General features: G+C 44.9%; 1 protein-coding gene across 2 annotated transcripts in view; it reads left to right on the top strand.

The window, feature by feature from the left end:
- Window positions 1-246: 246 nt before the first annotated feature.
- The window catches only part of CCDC85C (coiled-coil domain containing 85C), a 94,479-nt gene continuing 76,888 nt past the window's right edge, over window positions 247-17,837 (top strand). For both annotated transcript variants that reach the window (XM_015865553.3, XM_015865550.3), the window contains exon 1: window positions 247-2,260. In XM_015865553.3, coding sequence (XP_015721039.2) covers window positions 1,549-2,260 — 712 coding nt within the window. In that variant the 5' untranslated portion in view covers window positions 247-1,548. The remainder of the gene's footprint in view (window positions 2,261-17,837) is intronic.

Below are 17,837 nucleotides of genomic sequence, written 5' to 3'. Positions count from 1 at the left end.
GAGGCTCATGTGGGAAATACTGGCAGCACTGCACTGCCCCAGTATATTTTCACTACGCGATGCTGGCCAAAAGCAGCTGATATTCCAAGGAAAAGTGCTTTAGACTAAAAGTCAGGGGATATGATGCAAGGATGTAGGAAATCTGCCTACACGTTGCCTAGGAAATCCACTTTAACTCTGTGAACTTTTTGCACCCCTTCCTTGGTCCTGCCTAACGCGTTCAGAAATGACACTGGCACACCTGATAGTAAAGACTATCGGAACCTGAGGAATAGCACTGCCCGTTTATAAAGGCAGTTCCGCCCCATATCACAGGGGGATGGTGAGGGCTGCAGCAACCTGCGGCAGGCACCCGGAGACAAAGGCGGCTCGGGATGGTCGCGGAGCTCCACCGCTGCGACCGAGCGCTTCCCAGCGCCTGGTGACAGCGTGGCCGTGGCTGCTCCGGCGCCGCACGGCGGGCTCGTCTTCCTGCCTGTCCGACCCCACCCTTCCCCGGGCTGGTGCTTCCCAGGAAAAGAAAGGAAGAAAAAGGAGAAAAAAAAAAAAAAGGAAAGGAAAAAAAAAGGGAACCAGCGATGGGAAATAGAGGCAGCCCGGCAGCAGCGAGCAGGGCACGGAGGGGCGGGGTGCCGTTCCTTTGTACCTGCCGTTTGAAGGCGCCAGGCGGCCCCGGTCCCGGTAACCCGAGCTGGCTGCGGGGCGCGGCGCACCGGGGCCCGGCGAGAGCCCGGCCCGGCCCCGGCAGCCAATGGGGCAGCGTGGGAGGGCGGTGCTCGGCCCCGCGCCGCTCCGCTCCGCCGCCAGCAGCCGCCGCTCGCCTCCTCCTCCTCCTCCGCCACCGCCGCTCGGTCCAGCTTAGCTGACGCTGGGGCTGTAGGGCCGGGGTCGGGCCGCGCCTCCCTGCCCGGCAGGAGGTGGGACCAGCCCCGCGCTGCCGCCCGTCCCCTCCCTCCTGTAGGGCTGAGCCATTCCGGGAAGGCGCCGGCTCCCCCGCCGCTCCTCGGCAGCGCAGCACCGGCATCGGCCGCCACCGCGCAGGGCTCGGCCCCACGTCGCCGAGGGTTTGGGGGCGAGCGGCGGCGGCGGCAGCGCGGGGCCCGTCTCCCGTCTCTCATCTCCCCTCTCTCGTCTCCCGCAGCGGGAGGGGCGAGGGAACAAGTGGACGGAGCGCCCCGGGGTTGGGGGTCGGCCGCCTCGTAGTTGTTTCGCCCAGGGTAAGTTGGCCGATCTCCTGTGAAGGCTTCGCTCGCAGCCCGCCGATTCCCCGCCGCCCCCAGCCCAGTTTGGGGGCGCGTCTTTATTTATTTTTTTCTTTCTTCCCCGTCTGGATTGCATTTTTTCTTTTTATTATGGAGTCTATGGGGAAGCAGATATTCCAGTCGGGCTTTGCTGTACCACCTTGTCCAGCACGTTACGAGGAACTATAATTTTTCTTCCCTAAGATGCAGCAGTGAATTTCAGTCCCAGGAAGTCAAGCGAACAAAAATAATCCAGATAACCTGAACCGTTTGCTACTCTGTAAGAGCAGGCACTTTCCAGGCACAGATGATGGCCAAAAATTCCCTCGAGGGGTCTAAAGAGGACCTGAGCAAGATTTCCGAGGAGGAGATGCTGAGGTGGAGCAAGGAAGAGCTGGTGAAAAGACTGAGGAAAGTGGAGAATGAAAAGATGAACTTAATGGTGGAACACGGCAACTTGATGAAGGACGTGAACCGGAGGCTGCAGCTCCACCTGCACGAGATCCGCGGGCTGAAGGAGGTCAACCAGAAGTTGCAGGACGACAACCAGGAGCTGCGGGAGCTCTGCTGCTTTCTGGACGACGACCGGCAGAAAGGCAAGAAGCTGTCGAGGGAATGGCAGAGGTTCGGGAGGCACACGGCCAGCGTGATGTGGAAGGAGGTAGGCATGTACCAGCAGAAGCTGAAGGACTTGGAGGCGAGGCAGGAGACCCTGCTGCGGGAGAATGTGGAGCTGAAGGAGATGGTGTTGATGCTGGACGAGGAGCGGAGTGGGGCCGGCTCACGGAGCTCCATCGACAGCCAGGCCAGCCTGACCAACCTCAACGGCGGCTCGGCCACCAGGGACGTGGGGGACGGGAGCAGCACCTCCAGCACGGGCAGCGCAGGCAGCCCTGACCACCACCACCACCACCTCCACCATCACAAGGCTGGCGACAGCAAGGCCGGGGCCATGCGGAGGTCCATGGATGACCTATCTGCGCCTCTTCATCACCGGAGCATCCCCAACGGTCTCAATGGTGAGTTTGTCCCCCTTGCAGCCCTGCCTGCAGCAGGTGCCTTTCCTTGAACCCACCTCCTCTCAGAGTGCACACCTGCCTTGTGCTGGGGTGAGGGGGGAGATCTTTCAATCCCCACCTTTGCCCCTGGTGTTCCCAAGCTGCTGTGGTAGGGGTGGTTCAGGGAGGAGGTCACTGGGCTTCACTCTGCTGCTTGGCTGGCTGCTGGTGTTTGAGGTTGAGGCTTGGAGGCATTTATCCGGAGGACTGTGTTTTGTTTTGTTGCTGCTTTTTTTTTTCCCCTCAAAAAAAAGCAGGCTGTGTTTTCAAAGTTAAACACTGATTTTCCCATCTCTCCCTCCTATCTCTTCCCCCCTTTACGTGTTCTGAGTTACATTTGCCTTGTTTATTTGCTACTTGTATCAGGTTGATAAAAGCCCAGCTGTGATTTTTGGAAGTAGCTGATGGAAGTGCAGGGCTGCCCCACGGACATCACCTGTTCTTAGCATTGTGAGCTCTCATGGCAGGCTGCCTGGCTGTGCAATGCCCAGCAGTTAGAAAGAGCTGGGGCTTTGCTTTCCTCTGTTCCTCTTCAAAAGCAGGAGGTTGGTTTGCAGAGAAGAAGCTGCTCTCGAAGGGACGCTGTGTTCACCGTGTTGTGTAGATCAGTCATTAAAGTTAGAAGCGAGCTCCAGGGTGAAACTGTGCCAAATCTCTGACTGCTTGTATTCAAGCACGTTTTCTCCTGTTGTCAAATAGTGGCCAGACATTAAAATAATAATATTGGAATGTCTTTAAAATAGATTTTTTCTTTCAATTTAAAACCAACAAGACCTATTTTGGCCAAGAGGTTTTAATGGGAGTCAAACCAAGCACCAATCTATTTAATTGTTGTATACAAGAATCCTTTTGATGTTCTTAATCCTCTTTTCCAACCAGAACAGGGATCTGGGATGGGGCTTCTGGATGCGTTGGCCAAATAACTGCCTTCTGTGCCCAGAGCTTTTGGTTGTCCTAGTGGGGCCAGAGAGTGCAGGGCTTTTTTGGGGGGCTTTATGGCAAATGCCTTGAGAGATCTGAGGGCACATGCACCCAATAGCCCAGTTTTCCAGCCGCGTGCTTGTCCGTGAATCCGCTGTGCTCGGTCCTGTTGCTGCAGCTGCATGTTTCCACTCGCAGCTGGAGATGTTCCTGCCACCTCGCCCAGCAGTCAGGGCACGCTGCTTGAAAGGGCGATGCAGTCACCAGATGTTGCAGGATCCAGCAAGCATCTTTCTTTCCTTGTTATTTTTTTTTTCCCCCCTCTTTTTTTTTTTTTTTTTTTTTTTAAAAGTGCTGTGTAAATCAGCGGTGTCTTGTTTGTAAAGCTGCAGATGGCCTCTGCTCCTGGTGTGACTTGTGTTTTCATAAAGCCTGGCTGTTTGTGGAGGCCCAGAGAGCACCTGTCGGATGCTGAGTGTGCTGTTACAGCTTTGGGACAGCAGGGCTTCGCAGTTCAGGTTTCTGAACCTGAGAGCAAATCCCTCTTAAGTATCGACTACTTCCGTCCGTTTTAGTGACTTTAGTTTCCGAGGTGCTGGACTGGAGCTGAGGAAGATGCTTTCCGTGGGAAGTACTGAAGCTAACTGAACGCTTTACAACCAGCCCAGCTTCATTTCTGAAGCCGGGACAGATACGATCTGCACTTTCTAGGCTAATAATAGCTGGAAAGATGCAAACAAACCTGATTTCTCTACTTAGGTAGTGAAGCTGTAAAAAGGCTTTAAATAGTTGTCGTTCTCAGATAGTATCGGTATTCAGCAAGGCCATTTCCCTCAGTGTGCCTTTGGAAATTCCTGTGCATACATATGTAAATGCGAAGCTTATCAGGCCCCTTTTTGACTGACGGCAAGAAGTGTGTGGGGGAGAGGCTTGCTTGTGACCGAGTGGCAGTTCGTTTAAGCCCATGACAATGTGGAAGAGCAGGGCAGGTGAATGTGGAAAAAAATGCAGTAGGTCAGGTCGGTGGAGAAGCTGTCACTGAGAAGCCTTTGCATGCCATAAAACTCCCTTCCGTACCTCTTGGTGCTAACCCTGCTTTCAGTCTCTGTAGGTCAGATGTTGGCCTTCTTATCCTTGTTTCTTAAATACCCAGGTTTTCAGCAGGACTCTTTCATCAGGTTAGTGCTTTTCTGAAAGAATGAAGAGTATGGCACCTGTCTGTTAAATGCCCCTAGAATGGTGGCTTTTAAATGAAATCTTAGCAAACAAAGGTGGATTAAATATTTATTTGTCTCCATCGATCCTTTAGAAGTGAATTGGTAAACGGACTTTATTTATTGTTGGCAGTGCTCTATCCCACAGTGAGGTGATGAACTTTAAACTCTACGTTTGTACAGTGAATCCAGTGGAAATGATACCAGTTAAAAAAACAGACCCCACAAACCAACCTGTGGTTCATCTTCCCTTAGTTTTTAGAAGTCTCTTTTATTTTATGAACTGGCTTTTTGGAAGCTGATACCTGCAACGTGATGACTGAAGATCTGCTCATGGATGATAAGGTAATAAGCGTAACTAATGGTGTGAAAGTAGTTAATATTAGATGATGCATGTAATCCTATACAGCTCTGGATATTCTGTTATAAGCTGAGAGAACGTCAGTTGATTTGAAGGTAAATGGTCTTTTCATTCTCCACTTAGTGACATGTGAGCTAGGAGTCTTGGTGGTAGGGATATGGGCGTCTCCAAACTGCATGATGAGATCTGGCCAGTTGTATCCTTGTTGAGTGACACGCTACAGTTCCCATAAGCCTACACACATGCATCCAGGACAGATACTGGAGCACAGTTGCTGTGTTTTGCTTGTGAGTGCTTTGACTTTACTGTACATAGCAGGAACGTCTGTTTATGTGCATAGTTTTTATGGACTTCCAGGTTAGGCAGCCCAGTTGGAGCTATTGCTGTTGCTACCACCTTGTTTCTGCCAGAATAAAGTTTCCAAAAATCCCTGGAGAGGAAAAAAATACCAACAGAGAGTCATACTGGGGGATATGAACATTACTTGTGGGCTGGAATAAGCTTTCAGGTCCCATGGGGGTATATCCCTGGACTGTAAGGTGTGTGTGAACAATGAGAGTGACTCAAAGCTCCCTGAAGCAGTGTAACAGTTCCCACTAATTTTAGCCTCCTCTAGATCTATCTGGGACATCTGTTTGTCCAATAACAATCTAAAGGAGGACAGTTGCCTCTGGTAGGATTTATGTGTACATCTGGTCAAGATGGAGAGAGCCACTGTACTTTTGTTACCAGTGTGGAACAAGTTAGTCCTCCTTGCTGATAGTTGCTGTGTGCAAGTCAGTCCAGGTGGCTTGTGAGTCCTGCAGGCTGGCGGGGTGTGAGTTCTGCCAGTCTGGTGAAATGCTGCCGTGAGACATGGGTGAGCGCATGTTGTGGCTTTCCTCGCCTACGCTGCAAGCCCACAGTGATACAGATTGCTAGCTGTTGATGTGTCTGGGACAAAATCCAGCACGTGCATGGGAAGGTTTTGGGTTTTCATCTCCCCACCCCTGCCATCAAGTAAATTTTATCATCGGAACTTCTTATTCACTTGTTGCAGAAGGTGTTTGCTCTGGTTTCCAAGAATGGGTCAGGCTGTTGCCCTTGTTTCTTTGACTTTTTTTTTTTTTGATTGGATGAAATGGTTATAGATTTCTTTATCAATGTGAACAGGCTCCTAAAAAGAATCATTCTTAAAAGCATCAGCATTTCAGAAGTGGTCAGAGAGGTGTTGAGGCAAGTGATGGGCATAGCACATAGCTTATCATTGCATAGACATTAATCTATGGTCTATCTCTGCTGTCTGCTCCAAGGGAAGAGGAATGGTCTCTCTGGATGAGAGGGTGGGAAAAGCTCTAGTTCTATTGATTCCCACTTGTAAATGTCCACATATTTACCTAGAGGGTACAATATATTACATTTAAAATGGTGGCAAAGAGAAATAGCTGTTCCCTGTGGGTTGATATTGATCGGGTATACAGCCACTCTGTACTTCTTCACATACCCTTTAGGCCAAAGTCTTTTGTTTTTATTAGTGTATTTATAATCAATATACATATTATTCACTATGACATGTTAATGAGACCTTTGAGATGAGAAGGTGCAGAAGAGAGGTTCATCAGATTTAAGTTGAAGTATCTACAACATAGACTGTAACATCTGTGTCTCCTTGGGCTTCCTTTATAGGCCTTGGTGACATCAATCATGACACCGAAATGTCTCTCTCTGCTTTAGAAGAAGCATTGTGTTGTATGTGCTCTTTGTATTGATGGGAAGGAAGCTTGGATGGTTAGTTTGTATGCAACCATCTAAAGAAATGTAAGAGCAATCCTGCTAGAGGAGCTGTGATCACTATGTTCTACTCTTCCAGTGCAGCTGTGCTAGCTCTGATGAAAGACGGGAAATTCACTTTTCCCAGTAGAAGACAGATGTCACTTGCAATGCTTGCTGTCAGGGCTCTATGGCCCCTGCCATGATTCAGCTGTAAAGCAGAGGTTTGGATACTTGTCCATTTCATAGCTTTCTTAAATGAAGAATGTTTTTTTGTCCTCTGAACATTGCTTTAACTTTTCCTGATGTTGCTACATTTAAAATGTTGGTGTTAGTCTAGGGCACTAACTATAGATTCCTTCTGTTGAAACAAGGAAATGTTTCCTGTGCTAAAAACAAAACCTCTGTAGAAACACCTTTTTCACCTCTTCCGTGAGTTCATTGAGTTCTGCTTATAGATTTATGAATGGTGATGTCTTAGGCACTGAGTGTGCAGCATTCATTGGCCAGCAGTTGTTGGCTTCTTATCCAAGAGCTGATCTTTGTCATTGTCCACTCTAGCCTTCCCGCTTGGTCACTGAGTATGTGTCAGCCCTAATTGTGCTCTCAAACTTAAGGATAGCAAGGCTTGAGAAACTAGTGTAGTGCACTAATACTGGACCGTGTATGGAAATGTGGTCTATGTAGTAGTACATTCCAATTTTGTTTTCCTCTTACAACTTGCTGAAGAGTTATCTTGTTCTCAATTGTCCATTGAAGGAAAACCTTGTATTGATTAAAAGACAAATTTCCTTGGGCCTTTGATGGAATTATCCACTTACACTTGTCAAAAGCTATCAAAATAAGGGGATTAAATTTGTGTTGGTTACATGTAAATGATTTGGTCCTCTGGAGGCATTTCATCAAATAAAACTGAGGATCAAATTAAATGGTGATCTAATTAAGTGGCAGGCATGGGAACCCAAAATGTAGCCTTGGCAGGTGTTGTACTCGGTGTGCATGAAGGGATGAGGGACATGAGCAATAACTTGGGTTAGTGAGGTTAACCAGAAGCATCGCTTATGAAAGCTGAGGGTCAGTGCTTACATAGGGATAAGGCTGCCATGGAAGTATGAAGAAGGAGGCTCAGGTTGTGGCCTGCCATGACAAGAGCTGAGCCTTGCGGCTCACACAGATGTGTCTGCAGCCTGTGTTGTCTCTTCAGCCTTCTGTGTTCTGGCTGCTCTTTGGAGAATTCTATGGGAGTAGAGTTGATGGTGGTTGATCTCATTGATGGACAAGATGTAGGTGAGATGCTTAAATTGGCTATAATGTGTCCTGCTGCAAAACACACAGCATTGTTCATGTGGAGCAGGCAAGGCTGGGGGCTGTGTATCTGGTTTTTCTGCGAATTAGCAGCGACTGGCTAGGTTTGCTTCTGCATTCTGTATTTTTAACCTGACTTTTTGTCCGTGAGCCAGAATTCATCCTGCCCTGTCTCCAAATGTCATCATCCCCTTGTGGTTAACTTGCTGCAATTCATGAAACACTTGGCTGCCATAAATAGTTATGTGCAGAGGTTCCTCCGCACGCGGAGCGGACAGAAATTCGCAGGCAGCGCTGCTAGGCACTCACACACTAACATGTCCACCAAGAGAAAGTTGACCCACTTCTGCGAATAGATAACTCCTGGCAGAAAAAGTAACACTGTCTCAGAGAATCTGTCTTTCCGTTGCCTACTGAATTGTGAAGCAAAAAAAAAGCAAGCAACCTCCATCTTCTGAATTAACAGAACTGGGAGCGCAGTAGTCTCCATTGAGAGTAGAGCGTAAATCAGCCCTTGATCTGCGGAGGGCTTAAAATGGCCACAATTCATTTGTGATTTTTCTTATTTTTTTAAATATAATGAATGCTTTTGTTAGTGAGTAAAAAGTGTGGAGTTCAGGACTCAGCTGCTCTTAGACATTAGGAAACATTTATCACCATGGCAATTGAGGGCTGCTCTACAGGTAATTTTGTACGCTTTCATGGTGAGTCATGTCTGGGCGAAGGCCATTTATGCCATGTTACTTCAGTCCCCATGCATACAGGTTTATGGATACCATTCCTCTCCATAAATTGCTTGTTGCCTTGGTGTTTGCCCCTCTCCAAAAGCACAAGGAAGCCTGTCTGTGGGAAGCCACCAGGTTACCTCTGTCACTGCCCTGGGTGTGCTTTCATAGTTCTGACCAGCCATGCCCAATGTTCACTTTGCTTAAAGGTTCCACTGCAAAGGGTCTTAGTGAAAGACCATTGCCGGCCTTTTATCAGTTAGGTTTGAGACAGGGAGAGTCTAGTGCACCATGTGCTAAGTGCTGTTGTGCCACTTGTCTTGGCAAGTGACTATAGAGGCATCTCACGCTCAGATTTGAAGCAGTCCTGTATCTGGTGTGAATTATAGCATTGTCTGGGCTAGGAGATGAGTTCTTCTATAGGCTTTCAGGGAGTGGATGTCTCCTTTTTGTCTGCTTTGGGCACGGTGAGAGATGTCTCTGCTGTCTGTAGTGGAGGGAGCACTAGTGATGAGTGCTGGGCTTATGGTATCAGGGCATTGGCAAGCTGTAAATTGCAGCTGAAGGGGTGACATGTTAACTGTCTTTTGTAGTTGTGTCAGCCCAGGCTTGCTGGCAGAATTAGTTCAATCAAATCAGGACTGCTCTGGAAAGCTCTTCAACTCCATCCCCCAACTCCATGCAGTGACACTCAAGACTATGTGCTGATGCCTTTTCCCCCCATTTCATCCAAAAGCTCTGCTGTTGTGGTTTTGTTCTTAAGCAGAGAAGTCGGTGGCCTTTGAATGTTTATGGGAGGCAGAGAAGTACTATGGAAAGCAAATGAATGGGACATAGGACACAAGAGTAGATACTTCTATGTGTTTCAAGTAGTCTCCAGGGCAGTAGGATACTTCAGGGCTACCACTGCCTGGGGTGTGGCAGCCTTGTCTGCCCCTGCCTTCTGGGGCAAGGAAATGAGGCTGCATTGTGCTGAGAAGTCTGCTTTGGTGCGATGAGGAGAGCTGTGACTTTGTGCTGTCCTCTTGCTGGGAAAGGGAGCAGACAAAAGGACCACTCACAGTAGATCAGTAAAAACAAACCACTATGTTAGAGAAAAGGAAAAAGTAAGCCTTACAGCATTTCCAGTCCCCAAAGCTTATTATTACTATGGAAACCATTCCAGCAGGAGGGTTGCTGTCAGTATCTTTTTATGATCTATTGGGGTTGACTAGATTTAAAAACTGTTTGTCCTTCCCTACATCTTCTGCCCTGGATCATCTAAAGACAGGTTGCTGTATATCACAAATGCAAGGTTAAAACCACCATTCCTGTTTTCTGACTCTCCATTAAGTGCTAAGCAGTCCCTGGAGGGTTTGCAGCCATCTTTCATGTGCAGTTTTTTACTTGCTAAGGTACATTTCATTCACTCTATGACACTTATTGATAATGTCTTGTCCTATAAATGCCACTCCTGTCACACTGTGCTCTTTGAAGGATGGCCGTGACTTTGTATCAGGCTGTGGACCACTCAGTAGTGTGGTACATCTCAGTGCCCAAAGAAGCTGCTCCAGAGATGCTGCTTGACTTGAACAGGATGAAGACTTTAGCTCTTTACACTTGCTTTAGTTTTTCCTGCAAAGGAAATTCATGTTTGTAATCTTTACGAACGGACACAGTCTGGCCTATTTAGGAAATATTCTGCTTGATTCTTGTATAGATCTGGTTATATACTTGCAGCTATTTAATGTTGTTGTTTTCACTGATTTATTCCCATTTTTGTTTTTAGTGGGATCTACTGGAAATTGTTCCAGGGCAGTCTACATGAAAGCTCAATTTTATGCTAGAGTAGAAGGGTCAGGTGCTAACAGAGTAGCAATCATTAGGAAAAAAAACCACCCCAAAACGACCCTTATTTTTGTTTGGTGCTGAATCCTTTTCCACTCCCAACAAAGGTATTGAGGATCTTATTATTATGTGCAATCTCACAGCACTTTTGTGATGAACAGTGTTCTTTTGTCTTCCTGGTTTCCTTTTCTTATCTCTCTTACGGGGCCTTGCAGTCTCATATTTATATGTTTCCCGGCAGCTTTTAATCCCTTTCCACTGAGTTAAAAGCTTGTTTGCTATTGAATGTGATACGTAGTTATAGGTTATATGATCTTCTCTAGTGGCTCATGCATCACACAAGGATGGCATGTTGTGAAAAACTGATAAAGTATCCCCTTGTTCATTTTCCTGACTGCAACTCAAACCTAGGGTGGGGGTGAGTCAGTTATTTGCTACTGATACACCTGTGCTTCGCTGCTGTGCATACCTATGCACTTGCTTTCTTTATTTTAGTTATTTGGTCTCCCTATCTCAATGTTGATTTTTGAGGCTATAAACCAGGTGGCTATTTTCACCAGTGCAGAAAGCTTTCTGTTTGCTAATTCTGAAAGTGTTTGTGGTGTATTTTTTTCCTTGAGTTTTGTCGTTTCATCCTCTTAACTGCCTGCTACACCTCTTAAAATGTAGGGATCAGTTTTTAAAGCCTATCCAATCATTCCTATTTGATGTCTTCTAACATGAAGATGCTGAGAGAGCTGGGGCTGTTGAGCCCGGAGAAGAGAAGGTTAAGAGGTGACATGATAGCAGCCTTTCAGTATCTAAGAGGGAGCTAAAGGAAAGAAGAGGGAAGACTCTTCAGCAGTCTGTGGTGACAGAACAAGGGGAAATGGCTTCAAGCTCAGGCAGGGTAGATTTAGTTTAGATATAAAGAAAAAATCAACTACAGAGAAGGTAGCGAGGCTCTGGAACAGGTTGCTTAGTGATGTGGTCGATGCCCCATCCCTGGAGACTTTCAGGGTGAGGCTGGATCAGGTCCTGTGCAACCTGATCTAGCTGTGATGTCCCCGTTCACTGCTGGAAGTTCTTTTTTAGCTTTTGGTACTGGTATTTTCTCTCTAGATTCTGAGGAGTTTATTAGTCACCCAGTGCTCGTCTTGAAGCCTTCTGTAAAAAAATACAGTGCTCTTTTTATGAGGTCAGTTATTTTGGCTTTGTTTAAGGATGAGCTATAAAATAACAGGAGGATGAATGGTTTTCAATTTGCAGTGCTGGATCGGGACTCCAGATTTGATGCGTTTTCTCTTTGTAATGCAGCTTGTGATGTAGGGTAGGTAAGTCTCTGGTTCTCTTTTTATAGAATCAGAATGATGAATTTCCTTTATCTTCTCCAATGAACTCAGGTTGTTGTATTGTTTATAATATGTTTGCATAGTGTTCAGTAGAATGAGACCCTTACCTCAGATGGGGCCTCTTAATTATTGCTATGATAACAGTGATCACAAACAACTCAGGTTTTTGAGTTATAATGAGCTAGCAGGGAAGGAGAAGCCCATGAAGGAGCTAAAATTGCAGACTTTTCTAATTCCTAGTTTGTGGTACCTTCAAATCGTGTTCTGACTTCACTAGTATAAATGTACTTTACATGCTGCGGTTCTTCTTTCTGTTTTGTGTGTGCCTCTTGGGACAGAAGGATGTTGAACTGAGAACAGTCTCCAGACAACTGTCAAAAATAGAAACTTGTTGAATAATAAGTTCTGTTTGCAAATGAGAAGTCAAAGAGCAAAAAAGACAAAGGACATCATTTACCTTTTCACAGCCAGACCCAGGTGAGACAACTGCTAAAAGACGATACTGCTTTCATGCATTATCAGGACAACAAATTACCTCGATACCTTTCAAAGAGTGGGGACAGCATTTGTTGCATTTTGGCTTATCCTGTTTGGATTGCTCATACCATATTTATATGTTTAGTATCATGTTATATATTTTAAATGGTGGTTATCCAGAAGCCTGGTGTAGTCTTGGCTGAGAAGCAGATCCATGACTGAAGCAGATGAATCCTTGTTGTTTTGCTCTCTGTTTCAGCTCAAAGCAGCAGAATCTTTGTCATAATTGCTGAAGACACCTTTCCTCTTTCAATTAAATTCTTACCTGATCCCTTGATTGCTCTATTTCTGACTCCACTAATTTTGTAACTCCTAGTAAGCTCTGACTAAAAAGTCATCAAAGTCACTCTCAGGTGTGAACTCAGTGTTTCTTAACCACCCTTGGCTTTTATTGCCATTTGCAGAGTGGAATTTGTGGGGAGGATCTATTTGTCAGCCTATCACCTAATCATTCGGAGGGTGACAAGACCACAGTAACTTTTCCTGGGCAATTATGTATGAAAGGTTGTCAGAATGAGTAGTAAGGGAAGTTAAAAGCCTTAATTTTCATTTGGAATTGAAACCCTAAAGACTTTTCACTCCCACACATCATAAAGCCCTGTTTCAGCCTCAAGTTGACCAAAAAAATAAAAAAAGAAGGGAGCTCTTCTATTTCAGATTATTTTTTTTTTTTTTTTGGTGGATTTTTTAAGTGAAAAGGCAGCTTTATGAGTCACTGTTCTTTGTATAAAAGATAATTACTGGAGTACGAACTTAAGAAAAATGGCATTGTATGATTTTTGTGGCTATCTATGTGGGGTAAGTTTTTGCTTTCTCTCTTTTCAATTAGTTAGGCTAAACAGCATCTTGGTTCAAAAGGACTTATTATATTCCTGTTTGTTGTTTGCCTTGTGCACTAAATGTTTTCTATATATAAAGCTAAGCAGCAGGGGCCGGGGAGGGAAGGATCACCCTGAATGAATACTGTTTAATTATTTAAAATCATGGGTGTAGATCCTGTGGGTTTGTGGATATTGTATTCAGTCACAACCATCGCTTGCTTGCATCGCAGTAAGCAATAGAAACTGGATCACGCAAGTCCTTTTGTCAACCCTAAGAAACATAATTACATTCCTTTGGAAATTTGTTCTTTAAAACGGCATTTATCTAAGCAGCTATGTTGTTTATTCTCTGCTTAAAATTAAGCTGTGCACCTACCCACTTCTTGTGTATTTCCCCCCCACCCTGTAAGCATGGGAGCATTTTGTAGCAAAACTGTATGTTCTGCCTAAGCCGAGTGGGAGCCAAGTGTAGGTGCAGAAGTGCAGGTGGCACATACAGGTCACATCTCTGCTTGGTTCTGCAGCAATAGATCAACAGTTTGCAAAATGACAAGAGGTCCTGAGATCTTCCTTCTTAGGAACCCACCTGAAATACCTTGATGAGCATCTTCTGTTTGAAGGACAGGTGCTCACACTTTTCAGAATGTTAAATATTCTAAATGAGATTGAGACTTTGTTTCTGGAAGCATCTGAGATAAATAGCTAATTCTCTTTGCCTCATGGCTCTGAACCTGAGAAAGTGTTGCTGCAGAGTTATATTGACAGCACAGGTCCAATGAGCTTTGCAGTCCCACTGTTGTGTAGTCAAGTCTTCTCAGAGTCCTATAAAATAAGGAACAGATCATGTAAACAGCAGCTGATTCAGTTGTTCCCCATGTGGAAAGGCTTCTGTTTTTCCTTTCAGCCCATTACAGCATCTTGCCAGGTTGGACAGAGAAGATGGAAAATCAGCTGTCCTGTCCTTTCATTCTGTCTCATTTAGATAAAAATAGAGGACTGTATTTTATTGATTTCTTTTTTGCAGTCAGAAGTGAGGAAAACACAATAGTTTTGGGAAAGGCTTGGAACTGGCCCCATAAAAGGAATGTTGTATAGAGGGTAAGACTCCCTGAATGCTACATTTAAGGACAGCAATACTTTTCTTTTTAAATGACAGGCTTTATGGCTGGATTTAAGCCAGAGCCATATCAAAACTAATAAAAGTAGAGTCTTTATTCTATCACGAAGGTTGATGAGGGCAGTGTGGAGTTTGGCCTCGCACAGAGGCTGTGGAGGTGCCCATCCTCTGGACCTGCTGCAAGTTGCTAGAGAGCAGGAGGGCAGGGGGGGAGTAACTTCCTCTGAGTTTGACTGAGCTCTTTATTTCCTTGCTTCTCACAGTGCCCTTGTGCTGAACTGATAAGGGAAATGTCCTCTTGATGGTAGAAGAGTGGTCAGCAGGAATTGCCTGCCCAGCTCAAGGTGGAGTTGGAGACCACTGGGAAAGGGTGCAGCAGGCACCTGATGCAGGAGAAAGGGTTAAATGAGTTAGCCAAAATTGTGGTTTGGGAGGTAGCTGTCGATTTCAACAGCCAATTTCATTCAACTGGATTGAACTCCCTCCAACACAGCATTGATGATGATGCCTGGAGGTATAAAGATTGTATTTTGATCAGCAAGTCTACCTCTAGTTATGGATGTGTTTCCAGAATTGCACACAAAGGAAATCTCATAGTAATAATAATGGGCAGTAAAAGTTGCTTGAAGGAATGAGTTTCCTCTCTGAATGCTGGTGAAGGCATAGACCTGGACCTTGCGCGCCTTCCCATCTCAGCTTTCTAAAAATGTGTAAACAGATCCATTACCTGAGTTTTGCATTCCAGAGTTGAAATCCTGAGTGAACATAATGCAAGAAGACAGGAAAGCCAATGATGATGGAGTTTTGAAAATCCACATAGAATCATAGAATTGTTTAGATTGTGATGGTAACTGTTGAGTCATGACCTGAACCATTGTTTGATCACCTGGGGAAAAGACCGGCTCAGCTGTGTGAGCACAGGGGAAGGCAGTTCACCTGTGTGACCAGAAGGAATGGAGCCTGGCTTCACCTCTCTTAGACCCCACTTAAGGGCTGACTGTCACTAGGGAAGGATTTCTGGTTGGAGATCTGTCCCTTGTAGAGTTTTTCCCTACAAGTCTAGATCTTCACAGGTAGGTGAGCATTCTTTCTCTGTTTGTCCCTTTTGCCATTTCACTCTTGTATTACATTTCTACCGCGCTAATCTTTTCAGCTGTAAAAGGTTGGGAGGGACCAAATGGTTCATTTGAAGAGGTGCAGTATAAATGAGAAAAAAGCATGTGTGTGTCTTGTGCTGTATGGAGTTGACCCAGTTGGTTATTCAGTGATGAAGTCTGATCTGTATGTTACGAATGACAGATCTAGACTCTGAAGTGCTTATGATTAGATTAAGACTGCGTAGTAAACCTTAATGGTGCATGAAAAGCTACTGCTGGATTTGCAGTAATATGTACTTTTCTGCCTCAGAACAGCATGAATAATACTTTATTGTTGTATAACTCCTTCCAGACAAGGAGTTTAGGAGTGTTCTGTAAGCGTTAGTTTGGCCTCATAGCATATTTATAAACCTGAGAAGTAGCAGTATTCCCATTTTTTTTATGGTTTGGATATGGACTAGCATAAGTATGTAAAGGAGAGGGCAACAGAACTTTCATCTTCTGACCCTCAGTCCTGGGTCTTATCTGCAGGACTGAGTAGGCTTTCCAAGGGTATCTGAGACATGCTCAGAAGTTAATTGTAGTTCAAATCCAGCAAAAAGGTTGTTATTGCAAACCTCCGGGTATCCATTGTAAAGCAAAAAGCATTATAATTATTTGTCAGTAATTTTTTGCTTGTGTTTTTTGTTCTACAGCAGTAGAGATAGGGGCTAATCTTCTAACAGGATGAAATCAGTTTAGGCATTATGAATATCATTTTTTTTTCCCCCTCCAGAACAAAGAGGCTAAGATGATGTGAATGAAAACTTCTCTTATCTTTACATTGGAGTTTCAGGTGGGTAAGGAATGTGAGGTCAGCCAGGATTGGGAGCAGATAATTGCCTGTGTCAAAGGGCACTGAGGGTGATGCCTGTGAAAAATGCCCTGCAAAGTAGGTGGGATCGAGCACTGCGATGGTATAGACAGATTTTTCTCTAGCAGCTTCTTCAGACTTTCAACCAGAGTGTTCTCATTATTTGCACACATTTATGTAGTGGAGCTTTGTGCAATGTGAGCACTGTGTGGATTGTACGTAAGTTTTATAAATATTTTGTGTGTGAACTTAGTACATAATGGAGCTGTCAGAAAGGAGAAGTCTTTTGTTAGTTGTGAGTTGAGCATATGCAACTGTACATTTTAGATACTGCTTTTGCAACAAGCCTAACCTGAAAATCTGCTCCAGGATCTTAGTTCTTTTTCAAGGACTGCAGGCCAATGAGGCTCCTAACAAATGTCTGTAAGTTTCTAGCTGTGGAAGTGGTGATCTTTATGATGCAGCCACAGATCTACTAGCAGAGTTGTCTGTTAAAATGAGCAGCGTTTCTGTTATTGGCTGTTCCCTCTTTACTCAGGATGGTCAAGCCAAGAGGGGCTCCTTAACCTGTTTTTCCAGATCTGAGTTGGATGGGATGATGATTATTGTGGAAGTTCTGTTGTAAGGATTGGAAACAAGAGGATGTTGACGTATTTTCTACAGAAGTTTTATTTAGAAGAGGACTGGGGATTTTCCTGGGAAGATTTACATGTTGTTGTTGATTATTTTGTTGGCATGCTGGAAACCTCACTAAGCTAGCTGGCACTTGATAAAAGGTACAGATTCTTTTTCTTTTCAGAGGCAATTGCCTTGTTTACTCTCTGTCTTTCCACGTGCAGATCAAACTTGGATTTTGGGATACAACCACAAAGGGGAAGACATTTTTCTGAAGCTTTATATGTACAGTAAGTGGAGTTATTTATATCAAGGGTGAATTTGGCTTGTGGTCTTGCACCGTGCAGTTTATGACTGTATGGATGTGGAGGTGGTTGTTTGGTTTCATCAGATTGTTACTAAGGTAATGAATGGTAGCTGAAGTCAAGGAAGAAAGAAAGGTTGAACTGTACCATAATATGTGTTATCTGAGGGATATTAGTATTCCCTTCTAACGTGACATCCGTAGATCAAGATGTTTATTGCTCCACTTCAGAAGCATATTCTACTGAATTAAAGGGTGTTACAGTGGCTGTCTGTTGTATGAGTGGCCAGTGTTTTTAGTCTGGACTTGTCTATTAGATACTACACAGGCATGAGATCTTTTTTGTTTCCTTCAACTTCTGGAGCAGCCTAGCCTTAAGACTTCAAAGAAGAAAAGCTTTTCCGAACCATTCTGTGGTCACAGCTTTAAATAACAAACTTTGGATGGTGAGCAAGAGATTTTTGGGAAGGCAGTGCGCAGCAGTGGAGATGCTTGGCTATTTCAGTGTGTGTCATGGCACCCTTGTGGAGCTGGGAACTGGAGCATCCTATAGAAAAGCTCTTAGTTGACTCTGCAGTGCTTAATCTTTCTAATACGGCCCATAATTTGTAGTGAAAGATCTAGATAATGCAAGAAAACAGTTATTTATCTGGGATTAGCCTACATAAAACATTTACATTAAACCGAAACTAGGCCAGAATAACGTTCTTTTATAAATGGTGGTAATGAATTGCAAATCAGTCCAAAGTCTTGCAGAGTCA

This window comes from Coturnix japonica, chromosome 5 (assembly GCF_054131305.1).
Source record: "Coturnix japonica strain WE chromosome 5, WE-NBRP24, whole genome shotgun sequence".
NCBI lineage: Eukaryota > Metazoa > Chordata > Aves > Galliformes > Phasianidae > Coturnix > Coturnix japonica.
Note: the sequence above shows the minus strand (reverse complement) of the source record. Positions and strands in the feature narration are given on the sequence as shown.